Here is an 18459-nt window from a genome sequence, read left to right as displayed (position 1 = left end):
CCTGGCTGCCTCTTCCAAATTTGTTTCTACACATCATCATTCAAGAGACACTTTTTGCTGCTTTCTGGCTGTAAGTCCAAGCAGCTGCTTGCAGCCCCCACTGATCTGCTCTAAGGAAGTGCCTTATTTCTGTCTACCTGAAGACAGATGCCGTTTTCTTTTTTTGATACCAGAAGAATCTACAGAGTGCTCCCAAAATCTCAAAGAGTGGAATATCCAGAGCCATTCCTGAGTCTATGGAGCTGAACAAGGTTGAGCAACCAAAAAGTTCTCAGTTTTTTGTTGGTTTTTTTTTTTTAGAAAATTACGTACTGGGACAACTGCATTTCTTGTGGCCAACTCTAGCATTGTTCTAGTTTCTGCCAGTTGTGGAGTGCATACTCAGGATTTCTTTCAGATATGCATCCCAGTTTTTATGTATTCTTATAATCTGTGTACTGAGAAGAATTTTCTATTTATATGGGATTTTATAACTCAGAAAATATATATTATCTTAGAATGAATATGGCTTTTTTTTAAAAGAAAAGAATATATGCATTGTGATTAAGTTTATCTCTAAGTAATTTTAAAATGTAAGCCTAAACATTTTTATTAAAACTGTGCTTTGTTAATAATGTAAGTCTACTTTCTCATCATTGAATTTTTAAGAAGGGGCTTTTCTGTGCAGATTTTGTGGCATTTAATTCCTTCAGGGTGATGCAAAATCCTGGCTCTGTAGGTGTTATTGACACAGCTGCATTCCCACTTGTGCTCTGGCTCAGTGCATGTCTTGAGCCCTTTTCCCTTCCCATTTGTCTTCTACTTCCTGTTTCTGCAGCCCTTCCGAGAGATAGGAGGTGACCTGTAAGGAGTTCTGTCCCTGTGGTCATCCCTCACCTCTCCAAAACTCTGGATAACACTGATTCATAGACTGAATCAGGTCATGTATTCAGTATTACAGGAAGGGCAAGAACAAAAGAAACAGCAGCCAAAAGAGAGTCAGGAGCTCATTGCAAACCTGACTCAACTGGCCACTGTTGATTTATCCATGGTGGGAGAGCAAAATTCTGTCATGGTGGTAACCAACAGGGACTGTTTAGCAATACAGCACTCATCCACACAGAGAACAGTGATCCCACTGCATCCTCACCAAATACCTTCTAGTACTGCAAGAAGATATTTAGAGAACATCTTGTGTTGGTGCTTCTTGTAGAAGCGCTCAGGGACTGCCATCCCTTCCCCAGCTGGCACCTGCCACCAAGGGCAGGAACAGCACCATTGAACCATGCACTACCAGGAAACCTATTCCCAGAAATATCTCTACTGACAAAGTAAAAGGAGAGAGGAAAAAAAAAATATCCATAACTTTGTGTTCACTCTGGTTTCAGTGGACCTGTTTGAAAATCAGTGGAAGCTGATCACATAAGAGGACAAGCCCTAGCAGATGTAGTTTCTTGCATACTTAGGATAACATCCAGCACCTGAAAACAGGTAACCCTTACTCAGAAAAGAGCCTGTTTGCTCATGGGAAACAAGCATGTGGTGTGGTGTGACTGAACACCTGAACTGGGATGGGTAATGAACCCCATATCCCTCGATGCAGCTAAAGGGTGCTGGGCTTTAAACCTAAAGACAAGGAGACTAAACGTACACAGTGAGCTGAATGCTTGATTGGATACTGTTGGGGGTTTTTTTTAAGTACCCTTCCCCTTCTGTGCTACTGAATTTAATTAGAGTCATTCTTTTTTATTGGTTGCTTTGCTCTGGCAAATTACATATGCAGATTTGCTTGCTCATTAATTTTAACCTGATTTCTTTTACAAGCAGTTCCTGGTCAATCCCACTGTAAACAAGCTGCACAGCCTGATTTAATGCACTTTCGGTATTATGTCCCGGCATTCCTCTTACTCTGAACTCTCATACTGCCTCTAGTGTCCCATATTATTACCCTATTACTTCTGCATGCACCACTTTGGGGCAAAACTGGGACACGAAAGGGAGGAGAGAGAATGAGGCCTCTTAGATGTAGCTTAACCCCCAAACGTGGGCATTTGTCATTACTGCCACTTACTAACCATGCCCATCCACCTGCAGCAAGCAAGACAAATAATCCATTCTACAATAAACGCTTCAGATACCAGAGACATGAGAAACTAGTAAGGAAAAACAATGAGTCTCAGTGAATGTGGAAAAGAGTGACAGTCATATTTTTCTATTAGTCTTTCAAGTAGAAGAGCATATGAACAATTTTTCCCACTTATTTTCTGGCTTTTGTCATTAATTTAAAAAAAATAAATCTGAAAACAGCTCCCCTTACCTCCCTTAAGAGAACCAAATTTTCTGAACAGAACTAGCAAGCGTTCTGTTATTTCTGTCTCAATTAGTTCTTCATCCATATTATGAACTCATCCCAGGGCTGTACTGATCTGTACATTCTCATATAAAAGCCTTCCTCATGGCCTTTGAACAGGTATAACTCACTGGCTGCCAGCATACCATTTTGGTAACTTTGCCAGGTTCTTTTTTTGTTAGGTAGGCATGTGTCTTTGGAACAATTAGTTTATAAATACAGAGGGGCATAATCACATGACAATGGAGAATCATACTTATTGCATATTTGTATTTTAAAATTCATTATTTCAAGAGGAAGAAACCACAAGATGTATTAATTATTGTTGCATTAGCAAAGGGAAACCTAATTTAGCAAAAACTTAGAAGTGAACCCTGGTGAAATTTTTAACACCTTCAAGAATGTTCTTTGCTGTACCTGTGAGATGTGTAGGCACTGTGAGGACAGCTGTGCCTCGAGCTTTAGGCACCTCAGCAAGGCTCCTCAATCCTTACACTGGTACTTGTTTAATTAAGTAGCAGAATTACGAGAATTATCAAATCGTGATACAACTTTTTCCCCTGCAGTGACCTCATGCTGACTGGTACCTCCCTTTTTACATGGGTTGTTTGGACTGAGCAGTAAACTGGAATTATTTTTCTTTAAGTTATTAAAACTTACGATACACTAATTGATCTATTTTTAAAACGGTAGTTTTTTTAAACTATACCAATATGATTCTAATCATATTGGTATAAAACATGATGAAAGTCAAAAAGCAAGTAAAGGCCTTTTCTTTTTTCCCCTTTCTTCTGTGTTGGTTTGCCTTTCCTGCTGCCACAGGTTTAAGTGCTGCCGTCAGTCCCTACAAAGGCTGTCACTAATTAGTGAGGGGAGACTTAAAAACCAGTGTGCTGTCTCTGGCGTACGTGATTGTTTACTTCACTTCTGCCACAGCCCATGGGTGTCACTGACCTGAAAAGTTAAAGCGGACAGAAAAAGGGGAAAGAAATTAAAATCTCCTGGGACCATTCCACTGTTCTGCCTTTTTGGAACCATTTTTCCCTTGCCTTTTTCCGTGCTTTTCCCGTGCCACGTGTTGGCACCGGCTCCCGGCGGCACAGCTGTGCCTGGGAGAGGGGCCGGCTCTGCTGGGGGGGCTGCGACACCGCTGCCATCCAGCCGTGAAGCACGGAAACCATTTCGCAGGAAAGCGAGAGGAGAGAGAAAGCAAGGGGGTAAAGAGAGAAATAAATAGCAAGCAGAAGCTGGCAGCGTCACTGCTCAGCAGCCGAGCCAGCAGCCCTGTGGGGGTCACGGATCCCCTCAAGGCTGTCCCAGCAGCGAGGTCAGGGCAAAAAACGGTGCCAAACGTGGGGTGGCCAAACGGTGCCCGGTGCTCAAGGATGCCTGGGCAGAAGCGAGCAGGCTGGAATCTCCTCCAGCGACGTGGGGCTGCATCCCACCGGGAGCTTCCAGCTTCTCCTGGGCCAGCACCTGCCGTGCCAGAGCACCCCGGCTTGCCCCGGCCGCAGCCCCCTCTCTGGGGCACCCCAGGCCGGGCTGGCCCTGCACCACCTCGCCACTGCAGACCTGTTTAACGGGGCTGCAAAGGGGACAAAACCCTTCACGGCAAGCTCCCTTCTTAAGGGAAGGATTACCCACCACCAGTCAGAGCCGGAAAGGAGAGACCCCGCGTCAGCCCCACACAGTGACGGCGTGAGCACTGCCTCAGCCCACAGGGTCACACAGCTCCAGCACCGCCTCCTCCTCCCCTGCCCCCGCAGAGCCCGGCCTGCACAGGACCTGCCCTGGGCACACAGCGTGGTGGGACAGGCCATGTAGAAAGCGACCCACGGAGCGGCGACGGAAACACCTGGCGCTTTTCGCTATAAATACACCAACGTAAGGTCGGTCATTCTCTGTTCTGCTTTTTCTTGCCAGGACACCTCAGCAATTGCCTTGAAAACATCTGTTTTCTGTGGAGTTACAAGAAACATCCACCCCCCACCACCACCTGCCAGGCTCCTGGGCTCTGCAGTTTGGACTTTAAATCAAATGATCTAAGGCTGACGCCCAGGAATTAAAATTTCACACCAGTATCCTCAGAGATCACAATAAATAAACATTTTTTAAAAGCTGCAGATCTGCTCTCAAAGCTATGAGCCCTTGGATGAGCAGCAGCAGAGGCTGCAGCTTGCCACGCAGAGGGTGGATTCAGGTGCTGCTGATGGAGAACTGGAAGCCAGTCCATTCCCCCTGAGGTGGTGCTGGCCATGTAAAAAGTATTTCCGCTCTCCACAAGCCTCCACAGCCTGCTACGGTGACCACTCTTTTGCACTAGTCAAGCACCATCAGGTTCAAATGAAACTCAAAGGATGTGGTTAAACCCCATATGCATAAGTAAAGGTTTAATGAGCTTCCTATTATTCCCATGAAGTTCAAAATTTGCAAAGTGAATTTCTGAACTTCAAGGAGAGGTGCCCACTAGAGCCCACACTCCCGGCTGAAGCAGAGCAACAGCAGCACCTGATGCATGGAGAGGCAAAGGCTGGGGCCACCCTGCCCTGTGCAGTGGCCCTGCTCAGTTTAAATGACACCATTGTTCACAGTCACTGTTAATAAGCAATCACCAGCCAGGGAGCTAAGTAATTTTCAGATATTATCCATAAGTTGAAACTCAGCTTCCCCCCACTTTTTTTTCTTTTCCAAAATAGTCCTAGGTGCTGAGCACTCTCCAACTAGAAAATCTCAAGGCAAAACACGCTCTCAACCTTGTAATTAGAGAAGAAATTGAAAGGGAAAAAAACAACAACCCCAAACCATTTCAGTTCCATTTTTATGGCTATTACGGCTAAACCCAGGAACGGACACGAACGCCTGGGTTTTGCAGGGACTCAGAAGCAGCTGGTGCAGAGCAATTGGTCCTGCTGAAAGAGTCTGAAATCCGCTTTGCTGGAGCTGGGGATGGAAGCAGGGCAGGGGAGTGCAGGGTCCAGCTCAGAGGAGCATTCATGGCAGCAGCTGTCTGTGACTGTGCAGGCAGAGACACGGGCACGGCCGCATGGCTGCAGGAGCTCTGCTCATCCTGAACCTGCCCAGGATCTGCTTGCCATGGCCTCTTGCCCCCAGACCACACCAGTGATCTCCTGACCCCAACCCAGTCTGGCTTTCTGTTTTGTTTTTCACAATCAAATTACTCATCCTGCAACTCTGAACATTTCTACATATATACACAAAACAAAAAACCCCAAAACCAAGCCACAGTCAGAGTTTGCTTGAATTTTGCTATGTGAAAACGCCACAGAGATGCATGTTCTCGGAACAAGCCTTCAGCTCTCACCCAGGGAACGCTGCACTACCCAGCCTTGAAAGTTGGTGTTTTGATGAATTCATGGACCAGCTCTCACAAAACTCCTCTGGAAGGCAGGGAAAGGTGACACTGTCTTTCTCCTGGGCAAGCACTACCAGAAATGCTTTGGAAAGAATGCTAAGCTATGGCAGAAGGAAAAGATGAAGTATTTCACATGCTTTTAACTAAGCCAGCCGAAGTACATGCCAGTGCTCTAGCAAGGTGTGCAAGGGCAGATGGTGGACAGACCTACACCATCAAACTCTTGCCAGAGCACAAAAGGCAGCAGGCAAAGTCCCTTAAGGCCTCTTGAAGCATTAACTACTAAACATTAACTTGATATGCAAGCATGGACATTTTCTCTAATCAGCAGGACCACTGCCAAGGCCAAATACTAGACACAATTTGCATTCACTGAGCATTGGCAGAAAAAAAGAAGTGTCTTTACAAGACATAACTGTGCACCAATCTGAGAAAGGAAGGCGTAAATAAACCTCCCATAACCCCATCTTCTGGGGTGCCTTTTAAAAACAGAGAGATCTTTACCAGTATCCCCGAACAAGCTGTTTTAATTTCCCATCTTCCCAGAAGAAAGCAGCAGCCCTTGGCTACCTCTGAAGAAACAGAGCAGAGAGCTTTAGTATCATCGCCACCGGAGATGTGACAAGGTGATCACATCCTCCTGCCTCAGTGTTACTGCATCATTACACAAGACATCCTTAGCAACAGATTTTCTCACGGAGAACTCGACAGCAAAAGGAGAAGACAACAGCTGCCTCCCTAACCTTGGTTTTGCCTCTTCAGTTAATCACAGCTGCATTTATACACCAAATATAATCTGCCTCTGACTGTTCCTAAGCAACTACGCCCTCTACTTAGAGTTTGGTTTGTCAAATCAGTGCCTGTAAAGCTTAAAAAGATCTTGCACAGGGCAGGAGGTTTCACCGTTGTGTAAGAGCAAAGGATAAAAATACATCATTTTGACCATCTTTCCTAACCCAAAAAATGGTATTTTCATCTGCTATCTCCCTTTCAGAAAGTACATATCACATTAACATCTGGGTTTCTGTTTCCCTTGGGACACCCATTCATTTTTCCATCCTACACTCACTTTTGCACAATGCAAATAAATGTGACCAAAAAAACTTCCTGCAATAAATTATTGTTTTCTCCAGGACACCCCTGCACATGCTGGTTAAGGTGTTGACAACACGTGGTACGAGGGTCAGCAGTACTGCTCCAACTGCCAAACCTGCTGTGGAGAGAAAGCAAACAGCACACGGGCAACAGATCCTGCATTCACTCTGCAATGCAGTACCTCACATCTGCAAGTTGATCCCAAATTTTCTTCCATTAGCAACCAGCCCTCACACAAGGTTTTTTTTAGATAAAACAACATGAATATGCCACACAAGGAGTTAACACATTAAGCTGCCTGGCTCTTTTATGTGAGAATAGAAAATAACATTTAAAGTTCTGCTACAGAAAGTCAACCGAGATCAGTCTCTCTCTCACTGGTAGTCTGTTCTACGCAGATAAGAAACAACAGTTAGGAAAAGCCCAAAGCAGAACCAGTCTGAGCAGAAGTAGGAAACAAACCTCAGAAGGAAATGCCAAAGAGAAATGGGAACCAAAGTGTTTCTCAAGTTGCTGGAGTTTTAATCAATGTTAAAAAAACAAAGCACAAAAGAGAAAATCCCAAACCTGGCTCTCAACCCCAAGGACCTGGCTTCCTTGAACGTTTTTCTCCATAGCCAAATTCAACAGAAGTCTTTCCTTATTTCCCACATTTTATTTACTATTTCATTTCTTTTTAGGAAGCCCTTTGCTTTGCATAGCAAATCAGCTGTGTTATTAACACTATGCTCATCAACAAAGTCCAAGTGTCCTATAAAGTACATTAATGGAAGTCAGCAAAATCTGACACCACCACAGAAATTTTTATTTTTCTGTAATCAGTCTTCTTAATTAAAATATTAATTCCATGCTGAGTAAGGCCAGGATCAGCATTATCTTCTAACATTGTTAAACCAGTTTTGCTGAGAAGGAATCATATTAATAATTTTTTACACTGGTGGAGTTAACTGTTCAACCATAGGTGTCTACCAGTTGTTCAGCAGTACCATGATGTTCAGTTTCTCAAAGCACCATTTGCATTAATAACATTCTTTCTCAGTAGCATATTTACAATACAATATTGCTCTCTTCATTTAATTTACAAAACCCTTCATGAACAGCAAGGATTAGTTCTGCAGATCCTGTCTCATCACCTGTCTGCAGCCATATGATTCAGATTCCCTGAAGTCCCCTACTACCAACTCCCTACCTGGCCTAGCAGGCCTCCCAACTGCCCTGAACTGGCAGCTTCTTGCCCCCTTCTTCCTTTTCCCCCATCCATTTCCAGGATGTGAATGCTCCCATGGCTCCCACATGAGCAGCACAGGTACAACAAAGATTCCATCAAAGCAATTTCTTTGCCAAGAATGAGGCATACAAAGATTTCCTCATTTTTTTACTAGGGAGACTTGTCTTTTATCAAAACTACAGTCAAAAGCCCTTACTTAGAGGGCTTCCTATTCCAAGTCTAAAAGCTGTGCAGGCTGGAGCACATTCTTGGGAGTCCTTGGGCACTTCCACACCAATGCCAGAAGTGACACTTTCACTGCTGGCACAGTGGCTGTGTGATCATACAGAGGAACTCCTCTGCTCCACATGCTTCTTCCACTAAGGAATGGTTGCGGCTGCAGAAAGGCAGTGGCTGTGACCAACATCATGGCTTGGGCTGCATCTTACTCACCAAGTTCTCTCTCATTCCCCTCTTCTTCAGGATTTTCTAGGATCACTCCCCAGCTGTATGAAAGATGTCTTAGCCCTCAGCCCCAGCATTATAAAAGAACAAGAAAAGCCAATCCCCCATTTGCACACTTGAGAGAAACCCCAGCTCTGTTACTGTTCCTCTGTGGCTGCTGCCAGCCCTTCCACACATCCCACTTCGTACTCTTTTCTCCTTGGGGCCTGCAGCCTTCCCAGGGATCACTAAGATGCTTCAGTGGTCACGGGCAGCCACCACAAAGACGTTCAACTTGACCACAAATACCGTGCTGGCAGCAAAACTCCTTCACTCTCCAGATCATCCACGTCACGGGGCTCACAGTTTCCTATGTCTCCATGTGCACTCAAAGACAAAAAATTACACAAATTATTTTGTTGGAGGGTTTTTTTGTAAAGGCTTCATTGTTTTTGCTGCCCATCAGCACTGTCTCAGCATATTGCACAATGTTTTCTTTATTACAAAAAGTCTGTATCAGGCAGGAAGAAAGAAAATTTTCTCAGGAGGCTAATGTGTACTATTTTCTGTAATTAGAGGTAAGTGGTTGCTTGTGTGGCCATCAGGAAGTGGGACCTAGTGAAACAAGAACAAGGTGTTATTAATGGCTTGACCAGACACAGAATCTCCACCCTCCCTCCTCAAAAACACACACTTATTTATTCTTGAGCATTTCCTGGATGCATTTTACCTGGCCTCTCATATAAATATTATACAAATTTGGTTGCCTTCCTTCCTCTCTCCTCACTCACATAACCTTGCCAACTGGCAAACTTCAACCAAATTTGAGAGAAAGGCAGAGGTCTCAAAAGGATATCTACTGGCTTAAATGGGAAAAATAAAATATAAAATCAAGTAGTTACTAGAGAAGCAATCCTGTTATTGCCTAATGAAGGGAAAGGTGAAGGAGCATCACTGAACCCCTGCAGCACACAATGCCTCTTTTTCAGTGTGCAGGCCAAGCAAAAGGACATGTGAAACCAAAACTGGGACAAGGAGAGAGACCAGGCCTGGGAAACACATAATTTTTGGAGCAATATGAAAAAATTTAAGAATATAATAAGGACAATGAAGGGAATATAGGACATTTAAGAGACTCAGCTGCATTAATTCAGCTTGTTAGAGAACTCTGCTTCTTTACATTTTAGGTTTTCCAACTATTTTTAAAAGCTGTTGAATCTCTGCTAATGTGCGTATCAAGGGGAGGGTTTATTGCAAATATCTTAAATTCTCCTGGGACCAAGTCCCAAAGCTGTCCTTATCATCCATCCTCAGCTGTACCACTTAAAGAAATACTTAGAGGAAGTTTTTTCCTTACCGATGTGGATCTGTAAGAGCCCAGTCTAAAACGGCAAAAAATAATTTCTGCTACAAATCTTCCAATACCATGTAAAATTCCTGCAATGTCAAACAACATTTAAATTGTCACCAGTAGTAAAAATGTATTATTTATGGAAGCATTACAACAAAGCTATACACCATACTTACACAGGACACAGTGCAGTAAACCCATACATAAAACACTGAGAAATTAACATGAAGAAAGGAAATATCAAGGGCAGGGCAGAATTCTAACATTCTGAAATGCATCGAGAAAGCAGAGCTCCCAAGTAAACGCAATTCCCTCTGCCAGCTTTCATGGGTGAAAATACATTGTGAGGGACAGAAATATCTACTTTGAAAAGCAGCTCTTAGTTCAAAGTCTCTTTACTGAGCTCTCTTCCAATGAGAGCCAAGGAAAGAAAGAACTTGTAATCCAGATACCCTCATGTCTTGACCAGTAAGTGAATTCTGCCTTTTCAATTTAGTTTATTCTCTTTGATGAGGCAAATCCAGCAGTAAATTGATAAGGAAAACCTTCCCAATTACTTCAGATGGAAATTTTATCTCAACTTTTGTCAGTGATTTAATTACTGGATCCCAACTATAGGAAATACACAGAATACCAGTATGTGTGTCTGTGTATATATACATAGATATCTATGTATCTATAAACAGATGTAGCCTTGCTCTTCCAGAAGTAAATAAACTCTGCTATAGTGTGGTGATGCGATACCTTTATTGTATTTTTATATAAGTTTTCTGTACCCCAGTGGTTCATCCCTACCTTCCCCACTCCTATTCCCAGTTGGTTTGCCCCAGACCCAAGCCGCTCCCCTGGTGCTCCCACATGGTTGTTCTCCTCCCCTTGTTCTGGCTCTTTCCCTATCAATCACCCAAACCCCTCCTGTTGTTCCCGAAGGTCCAGTGTCCATCATCTGAAACCTCCCAATTTACCCTTATGTGGTCCCCATCAATCCCCCGAGACCGTACCCCTCTAGATACCTCCCCCTTTGGAAATCCCCTAAACCTCGATGTCCCATTGGGGCATGTGATCCCTTTCCCTCCTCCCTTTGGGGCTATTGGCCCAAGGAAATGTCTATCCTCGTCCATATCCCTCCCTTAGAGATTTCTATTGGTCCCCACTTAAGCCATCCCCATTGTACCACCTCCCTTTAAAAGAGGTTCCCTGGAGCTACTCGAGGCTTGTCTCCTGTGGGTTGCCTCCAATAAACTTGGATTATCCTGTGTGGCAAGCCTCCTTGCTACTTTTTATCCTCTCCCTAGTCGGGACTGCTGACAGCCACTGTGCCTGGAGCTTCAGCTCCCCCGGGCAGAGCTGAACTCCGGAGGAGCAGCTTTAAAGCAGAGAGCCTCCAGCTGCTCCCCACTCCTGTTGCACACCGCAGGAGCTAGCCTGGGCAGTGGTCAGTGGCGGTCATTGCGACACTATAGTTACCAAAAAGGAAACAAAAGACCCTCAGAACACCAGAAATGCCGTATTGGGACACCAGAACTGAGTAGCTTTCATGACACATTTCAATGCACACAAATGAGCACTTTGTCTTAAACCTGTTAAGAGGACTCCCCTCTAGTTTATCCATAGCAATCACCATGATTTAAAAAAAAATTGTGATAGAACTTTAGAAGAAAGGCACTGATAATCACCTGTAGTTGAAAAAATTCCCCCAATAATGCCACAGAGCCTCACTAAGAACTGCCAAAAAGGCATGTGTTCTTCTGTCACTGTCACCATAAGTGAACTGATGTCGTATTTCATGAATATTCCTGACACCCCATGGCTGCCAGCTGCATGGTTAATTACTCTTTCCTGAAAGAAAAGACAGAAACACTTGTTAGTCACACTTGTTAATTAGTCACAAGAAAACCAGTCTTACAAGAGGGGATGACAAAGAGTTATTTAATCAGAGTTAGCAATGAACAGAAGACCAGAGAATATCAAGGTCACTTTGACCAGTACCTTCTAAAAAGTCAGACACCATGAAGTAGAAATTTACTTTCCTGGTCACTGGTCTGCTGTGCTGCATATCAATATTCACTATTGTGCTTTGGTACTATTCTCTCAAGACTTGCTCACATGGTCCTTTAAACAAGGATTTTTATAACTGGATTGGTGTTGGTACCTATGAGGATAATGCCACAGTCTTGGCCTAGGCTGCTGAACTCCAGCGAGTGCACTGGTGTAATACTTGTCACAACTCTTCCTACTTTATCAGCTACTATGAATCACTTAACTCAGGGTGAAACCTTCATGAGATTTAAGTTGTTGAACAACCTTAGCAATGGCTAAGGTATATATAAAACCAGAGGGTTTATATAAATCACAGAATACCAGGTTGGAAGGCACCTCAAGGAACATCTGGTCCAACATTTCTTGGCAAAAGCCTCTTTTCAAACCTTTTGTCAGTTATGTCATATCAGACAACAGTCACACAGCAAGAAATACACCTCAATAAATAAATAAACACCCCAAACTTGCTGTAACTACCAGGCACCTCAGTCCTAATCTGAGAAATTTCTAGTTTCTTTTCATTTGCCCAAAATCTCAAACCAAAAGACACCAAAGAGGAGAGTGTGGCTGCTATAAATACCTACTTTTATAAAAAGGTTTCAGGAGACAACACCTCAACACAAGCTTCTTTCAAAAGTCTGCTGTCATTTTGTTGTTAGTGAAAAGTGTTGATAAATGTACTGCCATGTAAGTCTGGCTGAAAATATACAAGGGCAGCAGAAAAGAACATAACTGACTGAAGACAAACTCAGCCATGCCTAAGCTAGTAAGAACTGAGAAGACAAGATAAGCAGGACTGAACAGAAAAGCAATATATCACAGCTCCATTTCTCTGTAGATGTAACAGTTTGTGCTCGAAAAAACATGCAGACTACAATACAAAATAAAAAGCAGAATACCACTTTGGTAAACACAGATTAGGCAACTTCTTCGGTTAGCTAATACTGTCATAAACCATACTGCTTTTTATGCTACCACACCAAAGTTAAAAGGATGTCAAAATCATGTATCAGTAATGATAACGGGTCCCAAAAACTTTGCAATGGCTAAATAACAAAACAAACCAGTGGAGAATGCTTTCCACATTTCAAAGCATGACAACTGACAGCATTTAGAGATGGATGATCAGTCATACTAAAAAGGAAGAGAAGACTGAAGGTAGTTAAACAGAACCTTGCCACTGGCAAAGGAAAAAACTATTTTTTGTTTGCTTTTCCTCTGTTATTTCCCTAAGCCTTACTGGTCTTTTGAAGTCAAATGGTGAAAAAAGAATATGAAGTTAAAGAGAACACACAAAATCCACCCTTAAAAGAAACAGAATTCTTTTTCTGCAAACCATTTTGATCTGCTTTCAGCTTCTACTGCTGCAGAAGATTTAACTTTTGATAGCTAAAATCTGCTGAAAACAACTAACCTTGCATCAGATAGTTCAGTGAAGCCTTGCTAGAATTAAATCTTTTTAACATAGATAACTACAGTATCTCAAACATCAAGAATAGTGGAGAAGATTCAGCCCACACTTCTCAAACTCTGCCTCCCCGTGTGCCCACCACTGGCAATTAAACCTCACTGCATTCAAGTTCTAGCTGTGGCCATCTGACCACCATTTTCCATGTCTGCATACGTGCCTACTTTGACAAAATAAATGCACCAAGGTGTTCAGTGAACAGTTGTTCTTAGCAACCCTTCCCAGCTCATCTAATAGGAGTATTTGGTTCCCTACGATTAAACACAAATAAGCTTTGGAAGGCAACAGGGTTGCCTACTGAGGCAGCAAGAGCAAACAAGTACAAAATGCCACTTTACCTCCATTATTCACAGGCTTTTCTCCCAAGTAAGCTGTGGTTGTAGCAACTTCCATAAAAATACATCCCCACAAAAAACTGAAGAGCCAACTTAGACTGGACAGTTAATTGACAGAACCATTGTTACACAGGAAGAGAGAAAAATTGAATGAATACAAGATTTAAAAAAAAGGAATAATAAATAAGATAAGCTGTTGACTGACATCCAGAGGTCTAAGGAATGCTTTAGTTGTTGCAGATTGCGCAGAGAAAACACAAAGCAGATTGCTAAACCAGCAGGAGGTGGGTGTATACTGCATTGTGAAATTCCTCCTCATTCTCTCTTTAGTCCAGCTTTCAAGAGTTTTGGAGCAAACCTTTCCCTTCGGTGGCCTGCATGTCCGAAGTTGAACATCAAGACATCACCTCTACTCTACTTCCCCCTCTGTATTTTCAGAAGCACAACATGGAATTGTGCGAAATAAAAACTCCTTCTCCCTTGGAGAACATCACAAGCTGCAATACAGTGAACTGCCATCCTACTAATCCCCGTATTTTCTTTCAACCCAAGGCTTTCTTCCCACTTCATCTGTCATTTTTAATTAAACTTTTCACAAAGATTTTTTTCTTCGGCTTTTGAATAGAAGATGAAAACAGAGTTCAATCTCTGAAAATAAGACATGTAGCCAGTACACCCAAGGCTTTTTTCCTATTCACAGCAGTCTTTAAAATTAGTACTTTATGATATATGCTATGCTCCATTAACTACCTTTGCTATGGATTCATAATTAAAAGCCTTCCAAAACCCAGAAATGGAAGTTCTCTTGTTTTGAGAGTAATTAAATTTGGTGGTTCAACAAAGGTTAAAAGACAGCTGAGACACTTACTGTGTAATCAGTTTTTCACACAAACTACCTCTGTTTCCATTTCTTACATTCCACAACCAAGTTCATGATATTAAAGTGAGCTGCATCTTTTTGTTTGCTTCCCACACGGATAAAAAGCTAAAGGTGAATTAAATATTTGTAAAGCTACACACTAGGTTACAGACCTAAAACTTGGAGGATTTCACCACCACCACTATTAGCATCCAGTGAAATGGAAATTACTGTCTATTTATCATTAATTCTAATATCAGACTCCAGATCTACAGATGCAAAACATTAATAGAAGTTTGCATGTGTCACCAAGCATATATATATATATTTTACCATCACTGCTGTATGATAAATCTAGTGTACTAGAATGTTCTACAAACTGTCTCTTCATGCTAGAGTACTATTCAAAACCTTCACATTTGAACTTTTGTCATGAACAATCACTTTTAGATTTTTCATCTCCATGTTTTTTTACTTTCTTCTACTTACCCTTTCTGTTACTGAAAATTGATGAGTTTCTGCTGAAATTTTATATGTATGGAGTTTGGTTGGCACAACTGTGATAAAATACTGGAACATCTGGTTGTCTAGAAGAAAAAAAAAAATCTTAACTGTTGAATCAAGAACAGAGGCCATCTGAGATATTCACAAATAAATCAAAGAAATAATAAATCATCTAAGCCATTTGCACTTGGGACATTCTTCAAGGAATGCCAGCACTGCCAAAACTACTTCAGCACCATCTGTACAAACAAAGTTAGTTTCCATGGAAAAGACACATGTCCCATTTATACTCAGAAATTTATATTTTTCCCATGTAATGAAAAGACTCATTAAGGTCAGGCCACTCAAAGCTTCAAATGAAATGGACAGGTAGTGTTTTCCGGGGCACTAGAACGAGTTTCACATTGTCACACGTTTCATGATAAATACATATCTCACAGTGGTCTGAATAAATTTTAGCCACTGAATTTTATCTACAGTGCTGGAAGTCCTTCTAAACTGGTTACAGCTTTTCTCTCAATTACACTTCTAGAGAATTCTTCCAGGGCCATCAGCATGCTCATGCACTTGATTGCTGTGTCTTTGTGCAATTCCCTACGGGAACAAACACCAATTGACTGAAGCAATTTATTTCAACTACACAAAAACCATTCTGGCAGTAATAGCCAAGGAACTGGCTGCCTTTGAGATAACAGCAACTGTAGAAGGTTCTGGGGTTCACTCTCACAGGGAATGCCAGTAATGGGATGAGGCAGATTACTACTCTCGTTTATTTATACATGAGGAAACAAAGTGCTACACAAACCCATCCTGTAGTAGTCTCACAAAATACACTGTGGAAGGGACAAACCAAATACAGGAATAGAATCCAAGACTCCTGGTGCTATTTTTCAAACCAAATCAGGCTTATTTTTCCCCATTATGACAACAGTCAGATCTATGATTCTCAACTGTAACATACTGCTGCAATATGGTCAGACATAGTGTAACTTCAACGTAACACCTGGAAAAAACCACAAATTGTCTTCAGGGAAACAGCATAGAACAGCAGTGCACATATTAGAAAAAAAATGCCCATTTAAGATGTCACATGTATAACTGAACAGGGCATTGCTCACTACCAAATTTAGCCTTACATGCTGCTTGTCAATCACAACATGCATGAAAAATGATAAACTTAAAATGTAACTATTGGAAAACCCTAGAAAACAAGATGCTTTTTAAACACACAACACTTACGATCTGATGCAATTTTTTCTGTTCCATCCAAAGGATTAATAATTCCTGGAATTAGCTCTCCAAATGACAAATGATCTATTCTATGGGAGAAGTTATAGGCTGAAAGACAATACAGAGAAATGAAGCGTATTTAAACTATGAGATTCTGTACTTAGAGAATAAGATGCACCCATTTCTGACACGGAAATATTCTAATTAATGCATTTACCAAACACCACTGTACACATCATTGGATCTACCCACATTTCAAAGAAAACTCAAATCCAAATTATTTAACAAAAAAGTTAAATTTCTCTAGAAAAGAGCTTCAAAACCAAATTGTAACTATATTTGAATCAATGGTGGAGCTGAACAGTTATAATTTTATAACAGGGAATTTCTAGTTGGCCAAATACTTACATTATTCTACAGTTCAGGTTCTTGTAAGCAATTGCATTAAAAAAATTAAAATTTCATAAATCAAATGTACAGAAGAAATATGAGGCAGTTTCCAAGTTACTACACTGCTATTTTGCAAGTACTTAAGATCTATAAAATTATTAAAGTTGTGTTAACATTAACTCATGGGCAGACATTTGGAGGTTTAACCAACTGTAACTGGTTTAACCAAGTTAATTTTTCACAGTAAGTCACCTTTGCCTCACATTAAGTAAGACAGCAACAGACATTTAATAATCCAAAAATTAGGTTTCTAAGGACAAAGGTCAGAAATTTTTAACCTTTTAAAAAGGTCTTCAAGGAAAGAGGTAGTTTGGACTGAATACAGAAATTTTAAATGGTGTCTATGTTACAACAAAATATATCTGAAATTCCAGTGTTACCATTACTACAGAAGCAACCTAAAGATAATCCTAATAGTGTTAAATGTATGAAACTAAGTTGCTACTGAATCAGACCATTGCAAAGAATATTCTTCACTTTTATTTTGCAGAGCAATTGCACAGCTAGAGTATCTTTAAAACAACCTAACATGAACTAGGAGACAGCAGTCTGACTGAAATCATGTATGTTGGTATGGAGATGACAGAAGGAACTTACACTCATGGCTTACAAGGGCTGCCAAGTGCGCATGGCCTCGAGGGTGTGGTATTGCCCTGAAGAAAGCAACAAATGTTTTATGAATCCACACAGGACTATGCAGAAAAATTACCTTTCCTCCTCTATTTCAATAAATACTTTATAAAACATGTACATATGCACATATGTATAACATAACATATATGTAACATATACACGTTTTAGAAACTGGTATCTATTGTGTATATCTACATAAAACCCAAATATGACATTTTTATTACTGTCAAGTACAGACAGACTGAACAGTTAAGGTCAGAAATCTTGGACTGACAAAAACCCTCTTACAGAAAATTAGTGTCTTGCATTATCAGAAATATCAAAAATACATCAAGTAACTGTGCTTTTGGAAGAGTCACCAAGTCCTACTATATGAAAAGCTGCAGAACTGCTCAAATCACTAACAAAAGTTTGACAATATTTGTTCTATGAGTAAGCAAGTTAACTGCACTCTGTATCTGCTCTCTGACAAAGCAATTTTCAAGAGTTTCCATCCTGTAAAACACTGGAATTCATAATGACTACATTACATGCAGCAATTCACTGCACGGTATCAGTAATTCATGAAGGAAATTAACTGTGCAAGAAAAGCTATTATGGAAAAAAATACCAAGCATGAGTACAGAAGGGTCAATAAAACCCAGTCATTAACTGAAGTGTAAAAGCACACACACTTATATACATACATGCACTATACAAAATGTAGAAGTCAAGGGATTATTTTCAGGAATTGAACAGAACATACTTGCCCACAGTTATGTGAAAGTTCCCTGCCACTTTATTGACATAGAGATGACCATGAATTCTGCATGCATCTGGAGACTGTAATGAATTATCTTCCCTGTTCAAATAAAAACAACATTGGAAGTACTTGAGAATATTCACTATCTAGCAGAAATAACAGCAGTACAGTTAGATCTCTTTTTCCTAGCACAAAGATCCAGCATTATCATCTACCTGTCCTTACCGTATTCCGGAATTATAGCAAAGATGGCAGAAGGGAGGGAAACTAGTAAAGATCAGTTTGATGAAACCAAGGAGCTTTCATTCATACTTGTATTCAGAGATCTGGCCTACAACACTGGCTTACAATATCTGAACACATGAACAGAAAGTATTAGACCATAAGTATATCTGCCCC

The 18459-nt window shown here is 41.3% G+C and overlaps 1 protein-coding gene across 4 annotated transcripts in view; it reads right to left on the bottom strand.

Moving 5' to 3' along the window:
- Positions 1-286: 286 nt before the first annotated feature.
- The window catches only part of ERGIC2 (ERGIC and golgi 2), a 31617-nt gene continuing 13444 nt past the window's right edge, over positions 287-18459 (bottom strand). For all 4 annotated transcript variants that reach the window (XM_010395606.3, XM_039571523.1, XM_039571521.1 and 1 more), the window contains 7 exons: positions 18064-18159; positions 17283-17338; positions 16245-16343; positions 14991-15088; positions 11476-11638; positions 9806-9885; positions 287-9063 (listed from right to left, as the gene is read on the bottom strand). In XM_010395606.3, the coding sequence (XP_010393908.1) occupies positions 8998-9063; positions 9806-9885; positions 11476-11638; positions 14991-15088; positions 16245-16343; positions 17283-17338; positions 18064-18159 (658 nt within the window). In that variant the 3' untranslated portion in view covers positions 287-8997. The remainder of the gene's footprint in view (positions 9064-9805; positions 9886-11475; positions 11639-14990; positions 15089-16244; positions 16344-17282; positions 17339-18063; positions 18160-18459) is intronic.

Source organism: Corvus cornix, chromosome 1A (assembly GCF_000738735.6).
Source record: "Corvus cornix cornix isolate S_Up_H32 chromosome 1A, ASM73873v5, whole genome shotgun sequence".
NCBI lineage: Eukaryota > Metazoa > Chordata > Aves > Passeriformes > Corvidae > Corvus > Corvus cornix.
This window is presented reverse-complemented; position numbering and strand designations above follow the sequence as displayed.